Raw genomic sequence first — 20,994 nt, forward strand, 5'->3', positions numbered from 1 at the left:
GTGTTCCAACTACAGGGGGATCACACTCCTCAGCCTCCCTGGGAAAGTCTATGCCAGGGTGCTGGAAACGAGAGTTCGTCCGGTAGTCGAACCTCGGATACAGGAGGAACAATGCGGTTTTCGTCCTGGTGGCGGAACACTGGACCAGCTCTTTATCCTCTCAAGGATACTTGAGGGTGCATGGGAGTTTGCCCAACCAGTCTACATGTGTTTTGTGGACTTGGAGAAGGCATTCGACCGTGTCCCTTGGGGTGCCCTGTGGGAGGTGTTGCAGGTGTATGGGGTGTCTGGCCCATTGCTACGGGCCATTCGATCCCTATACAACCGTTGCAAGAGCTTGGTTCGCATTGCCGGCAATAAGTCGGACTCGTTCCCGGTGGGTGATGGGCTCCGCCAGGGCTGCCCTTTGTCACCGGTTCTGTTCATAATTTTTCTGGACAGGATTTCTAGGCACAGCCAAGTGGCGGAGGGCTTTCGCTTTGGTGGCCTCAGAATCTCATCTCTGCTTTTTGCGGATGATGTGGTTCTGTTGGCTTCATCGGGTGGGGGCCTCCAGCTCGCACTGGAACAGTTCGCAGCCGAGTGTGAAGCAGTGGGAATGAGGATCAGCACCTCCAAATCTGAGGCCATGGTTCTCAGCCGGAAAAGGGTGGAGTGCCCAAAACACTCAAAAACACTGGGTCAACGACCCAGGACCATGACACAGCTTCACGTTCGTAACCGCATCAAGACTCCTTTTTCCGAATTTCCAGCTCGCAGAGGGCACGAGAGCAGCATGCGCCTCATCGGACCAACGGAAGGAAAAAAAATTCTGTAGCTGGACTAGAGAGTGGCTATATGCACGGCACAGTGGTGCGTTCAGTGACTACCAAATAATCAGAAATCCCATACTCAAACAGTGATCTGGGTTACATGAGCTTGCTTGCTAGAAAATGTTAGTAGTCTGGCTGCAGCATTTTGTATAGCTTGGAGGCGAGAACGACATGATTTTTCAGGCTGGTAAACAGGACATTACAATAATCTAAACACGATGACACAAATGTATGAACAGTTTTTTCCAGTTCAGCCGAGGAGACCATATGTCACAGTTTAGAAATATTCCTTAAATGAAAGAAACAGGAACGAGACAGAGATTTTATATGTGAGTTGAAGCCCAGAGAAGAATCAAATACTCCACCAAGATTTTGAATGTTGGACTTAACAGTTGAACACAAAGAAGCAAGAAACAATTTTATATTTGTAGTTCATGAGGAGCTGTGATCACGGTCTCAGTCTTGTTGCTGTTTAAGACAAAGTGTTTGCTAGAGAGTCAGTCAGTCCCCTGATTTAAGCAGTGGACTAGGGTGGATAGCCTATTGAGCTGATGAGGCTGAATGTCAATGGCATAGAAATGATAAGAAATGTTATTAAAAGACTGAATAATGCCATCCGAGGGGGCGGTGTGGCAGCAATTTTTCACACCAGCCTATTAATTAACGAAAGACCAAGACAGACTTTTAATACATTTGAAAGCCTGATGCTTAGCCTTGTCCACCCCAGCTGTAAAACTCAGAAACCAGTCTTACTTGTTATCATCTATCGTCCACCTGGGCCTTACACAGAGGCACAATTTTATATGAGTGCTTGATGTTTGTTGTATATTGGCTGCTATGACAATTCAGTTTCACTCTGGGATTAATAAAGTCTCTATGACTCTGAAAAGGCAGAAATGGCAATCAAGTTGTTTGAAGCAGTTGAGAAAGCAGTTCAGGAGATGGCTAAAGCTGGGCCATCAGTTCCATCCACTGAGGATACATCAGGCAGTGAACCTTTCCCAAGGAGACCTGACCTACAGGGACGTCAGCTGCCAGTGCACAGCAAAACAAATTCTGACCTGTGAGTGCTTTAATGCAAAGCATTTCACATCCGATCAACAGAGAGCACCCACAGCCACAGAAATTGTGGCAAAAAGTCACACAAGTTTGTTTTCACAGAAAACTCCACACACGTGCACACTAACATCCAAACAAAATTCAAATTCAAATTTTATTTGTCACGTACACAGTCATACACAGTACGATATGTAGTGAAATGCTTGGACAACTGCTCGTGACCTAAAGAAAACAAAAAAGGAAAAGGCTATGAATAAGATAGGAAATAAATATGAAAAATTAAAAAGGGTAAATTTAACTAGGAAGGAATAAAATATAAATTAATGTTAAAAATGAAATAACTGTACAACACAAATTAGAATGAAGGGTAAATTTAACTGGGAGAATAAGATAAAATATATAAATTAAAGTTGAAAATAAAATAACTGTACAACAAAATACACAATATAGAACTATATAAGAATGTATGAGAAATATAAATAAATATATACACAATAACAGCAGCATATACACAATAACAGCAGCGTGATTTAAGTGATGAAGTGAAAACAATGTCCAGAAAGTCCAGTGTGTGTAAGAGCTGTATGTGTGGGTCAGTACTGTGTGGTGGTGTGATTGAGAGACCGTATCGCCTGCGGGAAGAAGCTCCTCCTCAGTCTCTCTGTGTTGGTCTTCAGGGAGCGGGATCGCTTTCCTGACCTCAACAGAGAGAACAGTCTGTTGTTGGGATGGCTGAGGTCCTTCACGATCTTCCTGGCCTTGGTCCAGCACCGCCTGCTGGACAAACACACTCAGGACGTGTTCAGTACTGTTACCCAATATTCATTCCTTGTTACTTTCTGCAAATATCTTTGGTTGATCTTTATTTTAACATATAATCAACCATTCCATCAAAATAAAGACTTTTTTTGTGGGAAAAACAATGAAATTAGGTTGATACTTACATGCTTTTTAGATGTCACAGGAATGTTTGGCTTAAAAAAAACTCATAAAAATGTAATAAAATCTCCTGAGATTGACCAAAGCCCAATAGTTAGATATGTTATAGATATGTTATATTAGATATGTTACTACATTCAGTTTTAAAATATGTAATTTCATGTTGGAGACTTACACCTATAGAAAAAACAGCTGAAGTGAAACTAAAGGGAGTGTTGCTGGTCCATTGAATCATTCAGGTCTGTGCCTTGTTGGACCTCTGTGCACATCTGTCTGCAGAGGGGAGTCTCTCAGGATTGTACGAATAAACAGATATGAATTATTTTTAAACAGCTTAGGGTAGTGACAGAGATGGGAAATGTCTCTGAATCTATTTAATAAATCTATTTATGCTACCCCTGGGTCATTGTATACGACCCAGGGGTAGCATATACAATGAAAAGAGAACTGATCCATGAATTGAGCCCTGAGGGAGTCCACATATGAGGGACGATGATGAGGACATGGAGCTACTAAAATGTATTCTTATATGTCTATCAAGATACCGGCCCAATTCTGTAAGCTGTCAATGAGAATAGTATCATGAGTGGTGTCAAAGGCAGTTGTTAAGTCAAGTAGAACTAAAATCTAATTTTCTTCTCCATCCAAGACAAAATCTATAGGGAAATATTTTAAAGTTAGCGATGGCTGTTGTAAAGTAATACGGCGTGCACTCAAATGATAGAGACCGATTGATAATAGAGGAGTGAGACATCTGTGAGAGATCTCAAAAAGAAATTTGGAGGAACAGTATGCTTTGGGCAGAAGGAAGTGTGCAAATGAGAAACTATGTCCTGGAGATGGAAACCAAATCAAAATCAGATAACAGGGTTGGCTGACAGACTTGAAAGGTGATAGTTCCAGGCTTGAACTCTGATCTTATACTGCTGATGCCACCGGCATATTTTCACAATAATCAGATAACATGGCAGGAAAACCAGAATGAGCAGGAGTAAGAGGAACTTCACAACCCTGTGCTTAGTATTGCTATTCAAGCTAACCTTATTAGAGGTGTTTTTAGCTGTTTTTTGTGTCTGAAGTTAGCCTTTGTCCTTGATCATTTGTGATAGGTTTGTAGCTTGAACCTATTCGCTGGAACGTTGAAGATAATATAATTACACAGCAAGCAAGACACGAAGTAGGCAAAGTTCTTCTTGTTACTCATGCATGAGGGAGACCTGCCTGAAGCCAAGTGTCGTTCCACCACTTGACCCCCGTCAGACTCTCGTCCGCTCCCCCCGTAACACTGCTCTTTTATTGAGGTTACATGAATATGCATAGGTTCGTTAACATATGACGTATACATACACACAAAGAGTACCTTGCCTTTTTGTGTGTGTGTGTGTGTGTGTGTGTGTGTGTGTGTGTGTGGGGGGGGGGGGGGGGGGGGGGGGGGGGGTCAGAGTGTGACTTCCCTAAACCTGCTGGTCTGGAAGTCCAACAGTTCATCTAACCAAAAGGCACTTAGACTAAGACAGATATAGCTACGTTAATCCTACCATAAAACAATAAGAGAAGGTACGACCTCTCCCATGCTCCCAGAGTGCTCTCTAATGCACACAAAGTTTGCAGACTATCAAGGATCAAACCTCTACCAATCTAAAACTAATTATAAAACTCTAAGCATATATAAGTAGATATTTCTAAGCATAAATAGCAATCAACAATACAAAACCTAACAATTTGTCTCTATCTTCTAAGGTTTCCTTGTGTCTTTTATTATCCATGTGCACTGTTGGATTCCTGATTTGTTCATTTGCTTAGATTCAGTGACTGTGGAAACTTTATATCCCTCATTTATAATTATCAGACTTTACATGTTATACATAACAGATTTATTTTTTATTCATTTTTTTTTTCATTCTTTTCTTCAAACCAGCGTGGCACAATACAAACATCTTCGTGTTTACTATGAAAACACACACAGACCTGGGGACAGCCAATGGAGAGGAAGCAAGCAAGCAAAGGGGTAGGAAGGATGTCAGGAAATAAATTAGGACAAATAAAACAGAATAAATAAATACAAATACACTCACACACAGGAACAGCCAGCTGTCTGTACCAGAGATCAAACTCTACTGCCCTGATCTCTGACACGATTAACTTTGAAACCTTGAACTGTGTTTTTATCTTTTGTTTTTTATAAATCAGCTGTCTAAAATGTACAGTGTCTAAAATGTACAGTGTCTAAATTGCAAAGCCTGATCCTCACATTGTTTTATACTAATAATATTTAACCTATATCATAGATATATATATCTCAGTGGATCTGCCCAGATGGCAGCAACACCAAACCCACAGGTATGATAGGGTACTGTAATGGAACAGCAAACTGGGTCTTTATTGGATCCACTTGCACAGCAGGATTGTCACGGCGGGGTGCGCCGATGTGTGTGGAAACAGGACCCAGAAGCAGATGATGACGAGGAATTGTAATGATTAACAGAAAGGTGAACCTTTAATGCGATGACGGCAGGGAAATGAACCAAGAGACCAAAAACAAACAGGCAAAACACTAAGAAACAAAATACTAAATGGTACTGAGACCAAAACCTAAACCATGACTGAGGTGAGGAAAAATAATAGGCTAAGACCATGACTAAAACTGTGACCCTGGTGAGATAAACAGACGAACCGACAATGGCATGAAGAAAACAAAAGGCTTAAATACAGACATGAGGTGATCAGGGGAAGTGGGGACACATGGGGGAACAGCTGACAGACATAAACCTAATGACAGGACCAGGAGAGAAAGCTAAATACAATGAACAAAGAACACATGACATTGTCAAAATAAAACAGGAAATACTAAAACATGACAACACAACTTAACAGACCTAATACGTGATGAATAATTACAAAACCCCAAAACATAGAAAACCAAGAACAATAACTGCCTAAACTAAAGGAAAATAGGAAATAACACAAAACTGATCACATAACAAAATGAGACAAATACAAAGAAAACTCAGAGTGCTGGGTCGGAGACCCAGCCTGTGACAAGGATGAATCCAGAAGACATAAGGATGACAGATTCAGGCCAGACCAGGCCTGCAACTGATTCAGATATACTCTTACTATTAACAGTAAAACATATTTGCTGTCAGAGACATTGGTGAAGGCTGATGTTACTTAAATCTACTAATTGTTGTACCGGGGAAGGACCAAAGCTCCATACAAACTAAAGAAGAACTTTATACAATACAAAATGAAGCTCAACATTGCAAGAATGACATTATAAAAATAAAAGAAAAATTTAACCAAAGCAGAAAATTAAAATAATCCATCCATCTTCTTCTGCTTATCTGGGGCCGGGTCGCGGGGGCAGCAGCCCAAGCAGAGAAGCCCAGACCTCCCTCTGCCCAGCCACCTCCTCCAGCTTGTCCGGGGGAACACCGACGCGTTCCCAGGACACGCTGGAGAGATATAATCTCTCCAGCGTGTCCTGGGTCTGCCACCTCAGCCAGGAGGCACCAAGAAGGCATCATTCTCACCGTATCTCTAAGGGAGAGGCCAGCCCCCCTTCGGAGGAAGCCCATTTCCACCGCTTGTATCTGCAATCTCATTCTTTCGGTCACTACCCACAGCTGGTGACCATAGGTGAGGGTAGGAACGCAGATCGACGGATAAATCACGAGCTTCGCTTTTAAACTCAGCTCTCTCTTCACCACGATGGACCAGGAAAGCATCACTGCACTGCAGCCGCGGCACCAATCCGTTGTTGATCTACCTTCTCCCGTTACTCGTAAACAGAGGCGGAGCCAGACATTTGAAACACCCGGGGCTTAGCCCAAAAGGATAGTATGCATGTGGGATTTTTTTTTCCCTTGGGGGGGGGGGGGGGGGTAGAAATGACTGAAAGTTTAATTGGCTCTGTTTTGAGTTTTGTTCAAAAAAGAATGACTTCATATAGGGAAAAATATATATCACATGTGCAGAACACCTTAAACTAGTTTTTTAATTAAGCAGCAAGGCAGAACAAAATCAGGGCTGTATCAAGACACGAGGACTAAACCTCAATTCAACCAGACCCAGAACTGATCCAGAATTAAAACAGGACTACAACAGTTCAAAATCAGGACTACTTGGGACTTAACCAAGACAGAACCAGAATCAGAACTAGATGATAGTAGCACTAACAATCATCATAGACCTGCACTACATTTATTTTTTCATTTTACCAAAGTACAATATTTAGATTGAGAAAGGTTTATATAATTATTTAGCCTTGTTGTGCAAACAAGCCTGCATAACTTAATAAATATAGAATTTGAAAAATAACAAACCTAAAAAGAAACACTAGGTACGAGATACATGAGTACCTATGATACGGTGATACTTTTGGTAAACAACCATTTGACTAACATGTGTGTCTCACCTGCTCTTGTTCATCTCTGTTCTGTCCTCATTCTCCATCTCCCTCTCTGTTCCTCTCTCCCTCTTTGTGCTGACAATCATCAAATATACAGATATTTACAAACTCTTCAGATAAAAACACAAACACTTTTTAATTGTAACATCAAATCAGACTAAATGTTTATTTTTTTAGATTGATAAATATAAAAAACATATTTGTTAACTTTAAGAGTAAAGAGAGAAACTATCTGTATTTCTTAATTGCAAATGGCACCAAATTGTATTCAAAATTGAGCCACACTTATGGAGCTCCACAGTTCTTTTCCTGGTGTTTTGGTTGACATCTCTTGATTTTCCCATGTCACAGAAACAGGCTCTGTGTTTTGCCTTATATGCATCCACAGCTGTGCCACCTGTTTACTCACATGGACTCTACGAACCTATCAGAAGCTTCTTCAGCTCAGAATGGAATCGTCTGGAGTTTTCTTATTAATTAACAATAAACTTAGTGTACATGTACTCCTAAATTTGATGAAAGTGATAAAAAACAGAAAGCTCTCTCTCTCTTTATTGTGACATGTAACTAATTCAAAAGATATTTCAATATTTATCTAAAACAAAAGTTTACTCTAAATTGATGTTGTGCAGTAAAAATGTTTTATGTTTTATCCCTAAAGTGTAAATATCTGGTTACAAATGTGAATATCCTGCTGTGTACTGAAATTCCTCTTGTTTTGCATAGAAATATACTGAACAACATACAAAGCATAATATATAAAATAACATTTACCTGAGTTTTTCTTTGAAAGAACCCTCTAATGTCCAATCTTATATTTCAGTACATAACTGAAACTGATTTAGTCGGGGAGGGTAAGAACTGAAAATATGAAATAAACACACGTAAGCTAAGAATCTCTAAAAAAAAATAGCATTTGTTCGGCTTTTCATTTCGCCATTTGTTGATTCACTTGAAGAGCAAGTAACGTAATATTGGTCAAGTGATCAGTTTGATATCAATCTTTCGTGATGCACCGTCATATTTACATTATTTGTACGGTACGAATGATTTGCTTTGGTACCTGGTCAAACTTAAGCTCTCCTTAGTATGGCTGGCTCCGTTTCTCCAACAGCGCATTCACAGGCAGCAGCTGCCCCGCCCCCTCGCTCAGTCGCTTAGTGCCTGAGCTCGGATCATACCAATATCAGGGGGGGATTCACGCACAGTCGTAAATTCCCACAGTGTGCACTATGTGCTTCGAATATTGTGTGTACTTTTTGTTTTATACAGTTGTCAGCCAGGCATCTAACTATGAAAAAATTACACTCCAAAAGACCCCGGGCTTCTGACAAAACAATCCGGGCTTAAGCCCAGTAAGCCACCCCCACGCTCCGCCCCTGCTCGTAAACAAGACCCTGAGATACTTAAACTCCTTCACTTGGGGCAGGAACTCGTCCCCGACCCAGAGTGAGCACTCCACCCTTTTCCGGCTGAGGATCATTGGCTCAGATTTGGAGGACCCTCAGATCTGAGCCAATGGTCCTCCAAATCTGACCCCTATGGGGCCATAGTCCATGGGGCCCGGCCGGGCACAGCCCAAAAAAGGGACATGGGCCCATCCTCCTGCAGGCCCACCACCTACAGGAGGCGCCGTAGTGTCAGGTGCAATGTGTGCCAGGCGGTGGCCAGAGTGGAGGCCCTGGCAGACTGATCCCCAGCTACCAAGACTAGCAATTGGGACAAAATTAAAATAAATAAATACAAAAGCAAAACTCAAAAATGGTACAAAACCCAGTATGACCAGTACGAAGTCAAAAGACATACAAACAACACGTCACATGGAAGTAAAGTAAAATCACTGGTCTGCTTTGTGTGAGACTGACCTTTAAATAGAAACATGGAGAGTTCCTTTAATATTATAATGATGTGTTATTGATTGACAGATTGCTTTACTTCAAACATGTAAATAAAATGAAAAATAAACAATTAAAAAAAAAACCTGACATAAATGCACTGTTTCGTTCAGTTACCACGGTGACATAACAGGTAAAAAGAGTGACAGTTTTCTGTATGTGAGAACTCTGACTTTAAGGACACCTGCAAACCCATTAATCTGACTTTGTACTTATACCATTCTTGTCATGTGATCATGTGGTTGTAGGACGCTCCTCTTCCTCAGAGGATCCACCTGTGCTTCCTCTCCTCTCTCCTCCACCTGTTACAGTGAGGGAACGTCCTCCATGATGGAGGAGCTGCTGGAAAGTGCTGAGAGTTTCCTCCAGAGTGAGACCTCTGTCACAGTTCAGAGGATCTACGGCAGCAGAGACCTTCATGGACACTAAAAGTCTCAAACACACAACAACAACATCACACTGACTCCACTCTGACATCACTGATCAATAATCAAAGAACACACAGATCAAACTGATTGATCAGCCATCAGAGGAGTCGGATCAATGGAGCTGCTTCTGTTCCTGATGTCCCCTGTTTGATCCTGGACCTGAACTCTCCCTGCAGAGGAGACACAAGACAGTCACACACACACACACACACACACACACACACACACACACACACACACACACACACACACACACACAGAGAGAGAGACAGTTAACAAATTAACAAACCTTTGACTTTGACCACCGCTGCTTTGTATCGGTTCATCTTCCCATAGACTTTACAGCAGTATCTCCCACTGTCTCTCTCTGTGGGCTGTTTCAGGGTCAGACTGAGGTCTCCAGTTTTCAGCAGGTCTTCATTCATCTTCGTTCGTCCTCTGTAACCCTGGTGCTGTTCTTCAGGCTGGTCAGAGCCGTTCTCATACACGTGGACCTTCCTGTCATCAGTGTCCCACCACACAACTTTAGTGTCTTCTGGCAGGTTTTGTGTGGTTTTGAAGGGCAGATGAACAGACTCCGCCCCCTCCTCCACCTCTACCTGACAGACTGAGAGGACAAGAAAGACAACATGAGCTGTACAGACAGCAGCAGGTTTTCAGAGTTGAAGAATCAGAATCAGAGCCCGAAGTGAGAACTCTCTCCCGATACTTGTCACTTTCAGTCAAATTTCTTCCAGACAAACTGGATCAGACATTGTCTGTTGGATTCTTGCACATATTAAGAAATAAAAATACAAGGTTGTCTCATCTAACCAAGCTTTGTGCCCCACTAAATGGTTGGAGCTACAGTTGCAGTGATTTCAACACTGCACCAGTCCATTGTGGAGAACCACAATGGAGAACCAGAGGTAACCACAAAAGTAAAGCTGTAGACCAGTCATTCTACGTCCGTACCCTCACTCACTGGACACTGGGGTTAGCAAGGTCTGGGCTTAGCTTTTCTGCTGCTGCACCTGTAACCTGAACCCAGATGAGCAGAAGAAAATGGATAGATGGAAACTCACACATATTGGAAACACACACAAAGACACACAGACACTGCATCACTGGCCTCTGACTTTCAGCTCCATTTGTTTCTTCATCAGGATGTTTCTCTTGTTGCTGTAGACATTACAGGTGTAAGTATGGTTGTCCCAGCCCGTGGGGTATTTCAGGGTCAGACTGAGGTCTCCAGTTTCCACCAGGTCTTCATTCATCTTAGTTCGTCCGCTGTAACGGTGATCCTGTTCTTCAGGCTGGTCAGAGCCGTTCTCATACACGTGAACTGTCCTGTAAGAACCATCCTTCCACTCCACTTTACCATCTCGAGGCAGATCAATTATGGCTTTGCAGGGCAGCTGGACAGACTCCACCCCTGAATCTGCCCCAACCTGAGGAACTGAGAAGACAAAGCACAACATGAACACTACAAACAGCAGCACCAGCACTTTTTCTTCGACTGGATAAGAAGTAACATTTACAGTCCTACACACCTGACTGTTTCTTAAAGAATTCAGTGTTTTTGTCATCTGGCTGGAGTCACTGCTTTATTATACTTTAATATGTCTTTGAAAGGGAATCGAGATGTCCAGTGCAAGAAAATCTGAACATGTTCATGCAACTTCAACATATCCAGAGTTTCTTTGCGTTCAACCAAACCTAAAACCTGGAGGTGATCGTGTCTGTCACAATGGTGATTATCAACCCTCTGTTAACTAGGCTTTCTGTTTCAATCAGGTAATCAAGTTTTAACAACGGAAAATGGATAAAACGTTACAATTTGACCATTTACATAATTCCACTGCAAATCACCAAATCAAACAGTCGTTCATTTCAATCTAACTAATAAAGGAAATAATTTTCTTATAGACACAAGCTTTTAATATTCTAATTCCAAGAGCAAATGTGAAGGTTCTGTCTGGTACTGGTTCAAGTTTAATATTTCATTTATGTTTTTTGTTTGGTTGTTTGTTTAAAACTATACTGAGTAAAATACACTAAAATGTATTAGGCCAGGTACATATATTGTTTTAGACTCCACCAGATCAAAGAAGCTTTCTTTTTGGATTAAGCTGATTTTCACCTCAAAGTTCTGCACATAATGTAAATAAATATGTAATGATAAAGTGAAAAATGTTTGCCTGAAATTCTTGAAAAAAAAATTATATATGTAAACAACAAAACATTCTCCTTTCGCCTCTGCAGGTGGTCTTTGTCCTTCAAGCTTGTACAGATTCCTGGAAAAGTATTTGTACTTCACTACTTCCCACCTCTGCTGGACGTATGTTATAGAATAGATGCTTGTAGTATAAAAAATGTCCTGTGTTGCCTCATTTGATTTCATTCAGAGAAACAGATCTCAATAACATTGTTCTCACCTCTGACATGTTTGTACAGCACTGACCTTTGACTTTCAGCTCCACTTGTTTCTTTTTCAGGATGTTTCCCTCCCTGCTGTAGACGGTGCAGGTGTAGATGCCTCTGTCCCAGTCTGTGGGGTATTTCAGGGTCAGACTGAGGTCTCCAGTCTTCAGCAGGTCTTTTGTTAACTGTGTTCGGTCTCTGTAATGCAGGTCCTGTTCTTCATACCGGTCAGAGCCATTCTGATACACATGAACCTTCAATATGTTTCTGTCCATCCACTCTACTTTAGCATCATCAGGCAGGGAAACTTTGGTTTTCATGATTAGCTGGACAGACTCCTCTCCTGAATCCACCTCCACCTGAGGGACTGAGAGAATAGGAAAACACAAGATGACTGGATGAAGTGAAATATTAGCAGTCCAAACGCGTTTGACTGATTCCAGTCTGAAATATGTCGCATTGCTCCAGTGATCAGAGACAGTGTTGTGAGCTGATTATTTATTTAAGAATTTGGTGTTACTATAATACATCCAGAGTCAAGTTCAATATATCCAGTCCTCTCTTTGTGTAAGTGAAACAACAAACCTAAAACCCCAGTTAGAGATCATATTTATCAGGATGCTGATTTAAGGCTTTATCTATTAACAAGAATTTCTGAATTTAAACTCTGAGCTCATTTACATTAAAGGGGGAGTCTAAAGCATCATGTGACTCTTGTTCTGCACTAAATGAAGCGATGGAGTGGCGCCTCCTTCAGGCAGAGAAACAGCTCATGGAGAGAAATAATTATTAGAGCAAAAACAAGAGTGGAGCTGCAAATAAGGCCGAGAGGAACGCTGCAGAAAACTGTTCATGTGTGAATTCATCACTTCATAGATTTCTTTGAGCACTAAAATCAGAGCTGCTTCTATTTCTAATATGACAGCTGTACATTAGAGCTGCAACACTTTAAATGTGAGCCATAAAAACATGATACTCTACAAGTGCATTCAGCTCTGACACTGTCACATCATGAAGGAGACGTGGAAATCACTTTGTTACACAAATCAAAGTCAAATCAATTCTATTGATGGAATATTGTGTGATCAATAGACTGATCAGTTTCTAATCTGTCATCGATCAGCTGGAAATCCAGCATGTCAAACAGACAGGCAGCAGATTAGGACCAAACACAAACACATGGAGACTTTTTCTTCATCAGCAGTTGCAGGTAAATTGACCCTGAAACTCTGAACATAACCTGTTGCAGACCAGCTGATGTCTTAACCATCAGTTACCATGGTGGTCCACTCAGGAGGAAAACATAAAAATTTATAGAGGGTGCTCTAGTCCTATGACTGTGTCTAGCTTCTTTCATTCAGTCACCTGTTGCCCTAACCTGGATTGACACAACCAATGAAACAATGATTTTCATGTTCAAAATTCAAGGAATGAAAGTTGTTTCACATACTAGGACTGAGGTTGACTGAAACAGCACCACTGAATGATTGCAGCCATTCCCCAACTCTCTGTGAATGATACTCATGGTTGTTGATCAACTGTCATGAATATTTGCATATTAATGATCAAGGAATTGACCTCCCAGCCCATTGTTTCTTCAGTGGGCTGGTTTCAGTCATTATGCAAATGTTTATAAGATTGGGGAAACCTGCAGTCAGCTGAGACTGAAGAAGTCACTTGGATGAGTGACGAAACGTTTCTCCCACTGAAAACGCTACGTCCAGATAAACAGAATCCACTTTTGGAGATTTACTTACCTGGATGATTGAGAATGCATCAAGATGAATAAACAAAGAAGAGCAGGTTATATAAACGTTAATTAAAACTGCATTTTACATTTCATGCAATAACCTGCTGATATATTTTGAGATTTTTACAATAATCTGATGCTGATCACTAAGCTCTACCTTTGCTGACTTAGTTATGCAAACAGCTCAGACTGAAGGAGGTCACAAATGTCATATGAAAGTACGTTCTAACCTGTAACTTACACAACACTGACCTCTCACTTTCAGCTCCACTTGTTTCTTCCTCAGGATGTTTCCCTCCTTGCTGTAGACGGTGCAGGTGTAGGTGTTTGTGTCTCCCTCTGTGGGATGTTTCAAGGTCAGACTGAGGTCTCCAGGTTCCAGTAAGTTTCTCTTCATCTTCGTTCGGTCTCTGTAAAACTCGTCCTGTACTCCAAGCTGGTCAGAGTCATTCTGATACACGTGGACCTTCCTTTTGTCTCTGTCCTCCCACTCAACTTTTGCATCTTTCAAGAACTTAACTGTGGTTTTGCACGGCAGCTGGACAGACTCCACCCCTGAATCCACCACTTTTTGGTAACCTGAGACAACAAAGCACAACATGATGACGTCAGCAGCAGCTGTGATGGTCACATGACCTCCCTGTCCCCTCCTTGTCTTCTAGTCTCAGTCAGATTGTGTCTCAGTTTGTTCCTGATGTGTTCCTGACTCGTTCTTTGGTAACTAGTCTGCAGCGTCCTGTAAAGCGCTGCAGACATGTTGGATGAAGAGCAGAAGAACAGACAGACTGAGCCTCCACAGTCGGCCATGTCTCACACACAACAGCACAGAAACCATGAAGATCTCATGTGAACACAGTCAAATCACCATCGAAATTATGGGTAGAGCAGTGTGAGGGACTCACCTGACTTGAAATAGTGACGAAAATAATATAAAAGACCTCCAGAAACCACAAGAAGCAACAGGGGAACCAGGAAACCTGCGATACCCACCAGAACGCTGGCCCAATATGCAAATTGTTCTGTGGAGACATTTTATATGAAAATAAATAGGACTTCTGATCTGTATCTGCAGCACTAACCTCTGACTTGTATCTACAGCAATGACCTTTGACCTGCAGCACTACTTTCTGTCTCAGGATGTCTTTGTCCCTGTGGATGGTGCAGATGTATCCTCCACTGTCTCTCTGTGTGGGGTTTTTTAAGGTCAGACTGAGGTCTCCAGTTCTCAGCAGGTCTTCATTCATCTTTGTTCTGTTTGTGTAAAGGTCGTCCTGAGTCATAGGGTCATCTTTTCTGTTTGGATAAGCATCCACCATTATGAGTCCGAGGTCAGAGCGAGTCCACTCCACTGTGGTGTCTTCAGACAGGTTAGGTTTTGTGCTGCAGGGCAGGATGACAGACTTTGACCCTTCCCTCACCGTCACCAGTTATTGGGGGGTTGTTTGTTTTTAATAGTAAATAAACAGGTTAGCATAAAAACTCTGATTCTGATCAAGTTCCAAAAAAAACCCATTTTGAATAATGTTTTGATTTTAGCAATGAATAAAAAGTCACCCAGAGTTTGTAAATGTTTGTAAATGTATGTGTTTTCTGTTCCCCCCCAACTGAAATGAACACATAGACTTCTGAGCAGAATCTGTAAAATTCTAAATGCTAATTTGTACAATCATATTTTCTTCTGCTTGGTTGTTCATGTTTTTCTCTCTCCACTTAGGTGTTAGGTCTGTGCTAAAGGTTCCTGCTACCTGATGAAACATCAGTTAGTGCATCGTAGTTAGTACATCAGTTTGACCTCTGACCTTTGGCTACAGTACTGACACATGACCTGTAATTGAAACTGGTGTTCGGATTTATTGCTGACCTTTGACCTGCAGCTGGATGTCTCTAAGTCTCCGTTCTTCTCCTCCAGCACTGATGGAGCAGGTGTAGTTGCCGCTGTCAGTGTTTGTGGGTTTCCTCAGAGTGAGGCTGAAGTCCTTTGTAATGAAAGCGTATTCATTAATGTGCGCCTGCTGTAACGCTGGTTTTGTCCTCTAACATCGTCTCCTACTTCTCGTCGTTGATGTACAGATTTGGGATCCAGGTCACTGCGAGTCCACATCAATGTGGCGTTGTCAGGTATAAAACCTGAGAACAGACAGGGCAGCAGGACAGACCTTTCCCCCTCATTCACCTCCACCACCACAGCCAGAGCATGCTGGGAAACTGGAAGGACAGAAACACAAATCAAATGAATGTTGTGGGTTTGACTCAATGTTAAAATGATGGAATACAAGTAGCATCATCTTCTGGGACAAGTTTAACAAACAGAGAAAAAATTCTAATCAAATTTAATCAAAGACACTGAAGTAAATGAAATAAGCTTTTAATCTTTAGTCAGTCAGTCATTAGTCAGAGTCAGTAATACAATCACCTACCAAGATGTAATACTGTTGATTTTAGTATGTTTCTGGCAGCATCCTTTGTTATTTGTGCAAAAAACATAAGATTGTTCCATCAATCTACTGCAAAAACCAAAATGTAAGTTTCTTAAATAACACGTGTTGTTTAAAATGTTAAACACATTTTAAGACACCAGATCAAGGCACACACTCAATGTTTCAATTTAGTCTCTTCTGGTTTCAAAAAACACTATTAATACCACTACTTATGAAATAACAATAGTCCCATGGGCCTGTACCAGGTCATTGCTGTGTGGGTTTTTAACATTTTCTAAGCGGTAGAACGTGAGATATTTAGCTTTTCCACTACTGAAACAGTTTCTGCCATTACTGCTGTGTGAAAATGGGTTTGATAATAATTTCAAAGGATTTACCAACAAAAGAAAATCACGTCTGGGTGTCATTAGGCACCCCCTCTGTTCAAGGATGGTCATTCACAGTGGACATAGATGGCTGTATTAGTTACTCTGAACACCTTATTCCTGAAACAACCATTACAGGGAAAAACCCAAACCAGCTGCACAGCAATGAAGGTCAGCTTACAAGAAAAGGGCTAAAACTGCGGGCCACAAAGTGTCAGCTCTCGACGCTGGCATGCTTTTGCTGAGCGCTGTCTGTCAAAGTCATGCCGTCACTTTGGATCAGGAAGCCACACACCTTTCTTTCACTCCTCTTTCAAACCGGTCTTGCTCTGTGGAGGTGGTTTTTCTATTTAGTGCCTATGGTAGGACTATGGTAAATGGTAAATGGCCTGTATTTACAGTGGGGCAAAAAAGTATTTAGTCAGCCACCGATTGTGCAAGTTCCCCCACCTAAAATGATGACAGAGGTCAGTAATTTGCACCAGAGGTACACTTCAACTGTGAGAGACAGAATGTGAAAAAAAAATCCATGAATTCACATGGTAGGATTTGTAAAGAATTTATTCGTAAATCAGGGTGGAAAATAAGTATTTGGTCACCTCAAACAAGGAAAATCTCTGGCTCTCACAGACCTGTAACGTCTTCTGTAAGACGCTTTTCTGTCCCCCACTCGTTACCTGTATGAATGGCACCTGTTTGAACTCATCATCTGTATAAAAGACACCTGTCCACAGCCTCAAACAGTCAGACTCCAAACTCCGCCATGGCCAAGACCAAAGAGCTTTTGAAGGACACCAGGAAAAGTATTGTAGACCTGCACCAGACTGGGAAGAGTGAATCTACAATAGGCAAGCAGCTTGGTGTGAAGAAATCAACTGTGGGAGCAATCATCAGAAAATGGAAGACATACAAGACCACTGATAATCTCCCACGATCTGGGGCTCCACGCAAGATCTCATCCCGTGGGGTCAAAATGATCATGAGAACGGTGAGCAAAGATCCCAGAACCACACGGGGGGACCTGGTGAATGACCTGCAGAGAGCTGGGACCAAAGTAACAAAGGTCACCATCAGTAACACACTACAACGGCAGGGAATCAAATCCCGCAGTGCCAGACGTGTTCCGCTGCTGAAGCCAGTGCATGTCCAGGCCCGTCTGAAGTTTGCCAGAGAGCACATGGATGATACAGCAGAGGATTGGGAGAATGTCATGTGGTCAGATGAAACCAAAGTAGAACTTTTTGGTATAAACTCAACTCGTCGTGTTTGGAGGACGAAGAATACTGAGTTGCATCCCAAGAACACCATACCTACTGTGAAGCATGGGGGTGGAAACATCATGCTATGGGGCTGTTTTTCTGCCAAGGGGACAGGATGACTGATCCGTGTTAAGGACAGAATGAATGGGGCCATGTATCGTGAGATTTTGAGCCAAAACCTCCTTCCATCAGTGAGAACTTTGAAGATGAAACGAGGCTGGGTCTTCCAACATGACAATGATCCAAAACACACCGCCCGGGCAACAAAGGAGTGGCTCCGTAAGAAGCATTTGAAAGTCCTGGAGTGGCCTAGCCAGTCTCCAGACCTCAACCCCATAGAAAATCTGTGGCGGGAGTTGAAAGTCCGTGTTGCTCGGCGACAGCCCCAAAACATCACTGCTCTCGAGAAGATCTGCATGGAGGAATGGGCCAAAATACCAGCTACTGTGTGTGCAAACCTGGTAAAGACCTATAGTAAACGTTTGACCTCTGTTATTGCCAACAAAGGTTATGTTACAAAGAATTGAGTTGTATTTTTGTTATTGACCAAATACTTATTTTCCACCCTGATTTACGAATAAATTCTTTACAAATCCTACCATGTGGATTCATGGATTTTTTTTTCACATTTTGTCTCTCACAGTTGAAGTGTACCTCTGGTGCAAATTACTGACCTCTGTCATCATTTTAGGTGGGGGAACTTGCACAATCGGTGGCTGACTAAATACTTTTTTGCCCCACTGTATATAGCACTTTTCTAGTCCCTAAGGACCCCAAAGCGCTTTACATATCCAGTCATCCACCCATTCACACACACATTCACACACTGGTGATGGCAAGCTACATTGTAGCCACAGCTGCCCTGGGGCGCACTGACAGAGGGGAGGCTGCCGGACACTGGCGCCACCGGGCCCTCTGACCACCACCAGTAGGCAACGGGTGAAGTGTCTTGCCAAAGGACACAACGACCGAGACTGCCCAAGCCGGGGCTCGAACCGGCAACCTTCCGATTACAAGGCGAACTCCCAACTCTTGAGCCACGATCATCCCCATGATAACAGTCAGAGTCTCTGAGTAAGCGTCAGCGGGGGGTGCAAATTTCAGGTTGTCTCAGAGACTTCTCCAATAGTGCTTACCAGTAAATTTAAATTTAAGATCATCTATAGGGGCCAGAATGGGTTTTTTGGTTATTGTTCTGACTCACATTTGTAACCATGGTAATATCATTTATTATATAATTTAATAAATGATATTATCTCTCAGGGGTAATATCTCTCTATTCTTTACACACACTTTCCTGTGATGCGAGGATGGTCTTACCCGCAACTACAGGACACATTTTATATTGTCTGCACAAAAGTGGATGTCAGTGTGCTTGTGCTGTGCTGTCAGTATGCCAGTCTAACCAGACTAACCTGTGACATACCTACAATGGGATTAATTCTGACCAGATTTCAGCTCAACACTTCGTGTTTCATGTTCAACATATCAGACATACCTCTGCGGCTGCTAAATTAGGACATAAATAAAATGTCATCACATGATCTGGCAGAAGGTGTTAATAGGTGAACTGGAGATTTATATTTCTGTACATTCTTTACCAGTACTTTGGTACTTTAGTCACTGACCAGCCGCAGACCTGGGCATATGTCTGCATCCCCGATGCTAACCAAGCCTACCTTCGGATATGAGCGAGAGGCAGAAAACATAACCCATACTGGCTCGGACATAAAACGGGTTAACTAGGTCTGGGTCAGGTGTGGGCTACTGGAACAAGAAGGCATAAGTGAGCAAGCGATGAGAACAGGGTGCTGTTTGTGCTACTACACAAATAACCTAAGTGGAAGAGGACCTCTGGAATCTCTGATATCCTGGAACCATGCATGTAGAGACCATCTAGTTCCCCTTTCTGTGTGGCACAAAGAGACGTCAGGTGGAACCAGAGATCTCAATTCTGGACTCATCAGACAAAAGCACAGATTTCGACTGGTCTAATGTCCATTCCTTGTGTTTCTTAGCCCAAACAAATCTCTTCTGCTTGTTGCTTTTCCTTAGTCATGGTTTCTTAGCAGCAATACAACCATAAAGGCCTGATTTATGCAGTCTCCTGTTGACAGAAAGCAAGTCAACCAGTTTGAAAACTATGAATGAAATGAACGCACATTTCTGTGTTTAAAAGTGATCTGTGGCCATCTGCCTGGGGGTTTGGGTTTGGCTAAACACACTGAATGTGAGCTCACTTAGGCTAAAGTGTCGACAACAGAAAGAGAAAGCAAAACTTGCATTCCCTGACTTTTTTTCTTTTGGGTTTAGATTCAATCGCAAACGTCTTTCATACTTGCTGGTATTTTTTGCTTTGTTAAGTGTAAAATAAAAGAGAACCAATATATATCAAGCTGTAAAAATGTTGCCCTAGTGTCGCGGTCCTGGGTCATGGGTGACCCACTGTTTTTCAAACATTGACCCACAACACACAGCAGTCGTAGTACAAGTAAAAACTTAAGCAAAACAAACAAACCGTTTGCATGTTTCCAGGAATCTGATTTATTCATAGGACAGTACAACAAACACAGAAAGCAAACACACACACACAGCAGCTGATTGTAACATGAGCTCATCTGAAAGGCACCAAGAAGAATCCAGAGATTTGAAAGTTGCTGCTTTGGATTGTTAGTTTGATCTGAATCAGAATCCAGTGTTTGATGGAAATCTCCTCCTGCTGCACTTCAACACATTAAAGAGAGAGAGATGAAAGAAAAGCTGATGATGAGAGCAGAGAGAGGAAGGTGTACTTACCGTGCAGGAGGATCACAAACACCACAAACATCTTCATGTTCCTGTCAAACTCAGAGACTCTTTAAAAGCCCTTCAGGACATCAGCTCACAGCAGCTTCACTTTCCTCTGCTGATCATCTACTGACACTCTCACACTGCTTCACTGTCACAGCTCAGAGTTCAGCTTCACACTTTGTTAAAGCACATCTGTGGAATGAAGTCCGGCCGGCCACAGATCACTCAGTTTCTTCATAGTTTCACACCTGAGTGCTACGGTTGGAGGCGGCTGCTGCGGCACACACAAAGCTCCACCTTCACCCCGACATGGAAACATGCACTGAGAGAAGGCCTGAAGCTCAGCCAATCACAGAAGAGAATCGGGAATGAACTTGATCAGCTGAGAACAGAGACGGTGATTTGAGGTTCAGCTGTCAGAGTGAGGCTACCTCACAGTGGACCT

The 20,994-nt window shown here is 42.2% G+C and overlaps 1 protein-coding gene across 2 annotated transcripts in view; it reads right to left on the reverse strand.

Moving 5' to 3' along the window:
- Positions 1-20,768, reverse strand: part of LOC113019677 (butyrophilin-like protein 2) — a 53,456-nt gene extending 32,688 nt beyond the window's left edge. Inside the window, exons 1-7 of one of the 2 annotated variants that reach the window (XM_026163472.1) lie at positions 20,556-20,768; positions 15,748-15,902; positions 15,559-15,673; positions 14,600-14,716; positions 13,950-14,276; positions 11,988-12,314; positions 9,834-10,982 (exon numbers count right to left, since the gene is read on the reverse strand). In XM_026163472.1, the coding sequence (XP_026019257.1) occupies positions 10,648-10,982; positions 11,988-12,314; positions 13,950-14,276; positions 14,600-14,716; positions 15,559-15,673; positions 15,748-15,902; positions 20,556-20,592 (1,413 nt within the window). In that variant the 5' untranslated portion in view covers positions 20,593-20,768 and the 3' untranslated portion in view covers positions 9,834-10,647. Of the gene's footprint in view, positions 1-9,833; positions 10,983-11,987; positions 12,315-13,949; positions 14,277-14,599; positions 14,717-14,802; positions 15,112-15,558; positions 15,674-15,747; positions 15,903-20,555 lie in introns of those variants that run through there. The other variant, XM_026163473.1, reaches the window with a different exon arrangement.
- Between the last annotated feature and the right edge of the window lie 226 nt (positions 20,769-20,994).

This window comes from Astatotilapia calliptera, chromosome 3 (assembly GCF_900246225.1).
Source record: "Astatotilapia calliptera chromosome 3, fAstCal1.2, whole genome shotgun sequence".
NCBI lineage: Eukaryota > Metazoa > Chordata > Actinopteri > Cichliformes > Cichlidae > Astatotilapia > Astatotilapia calliptera.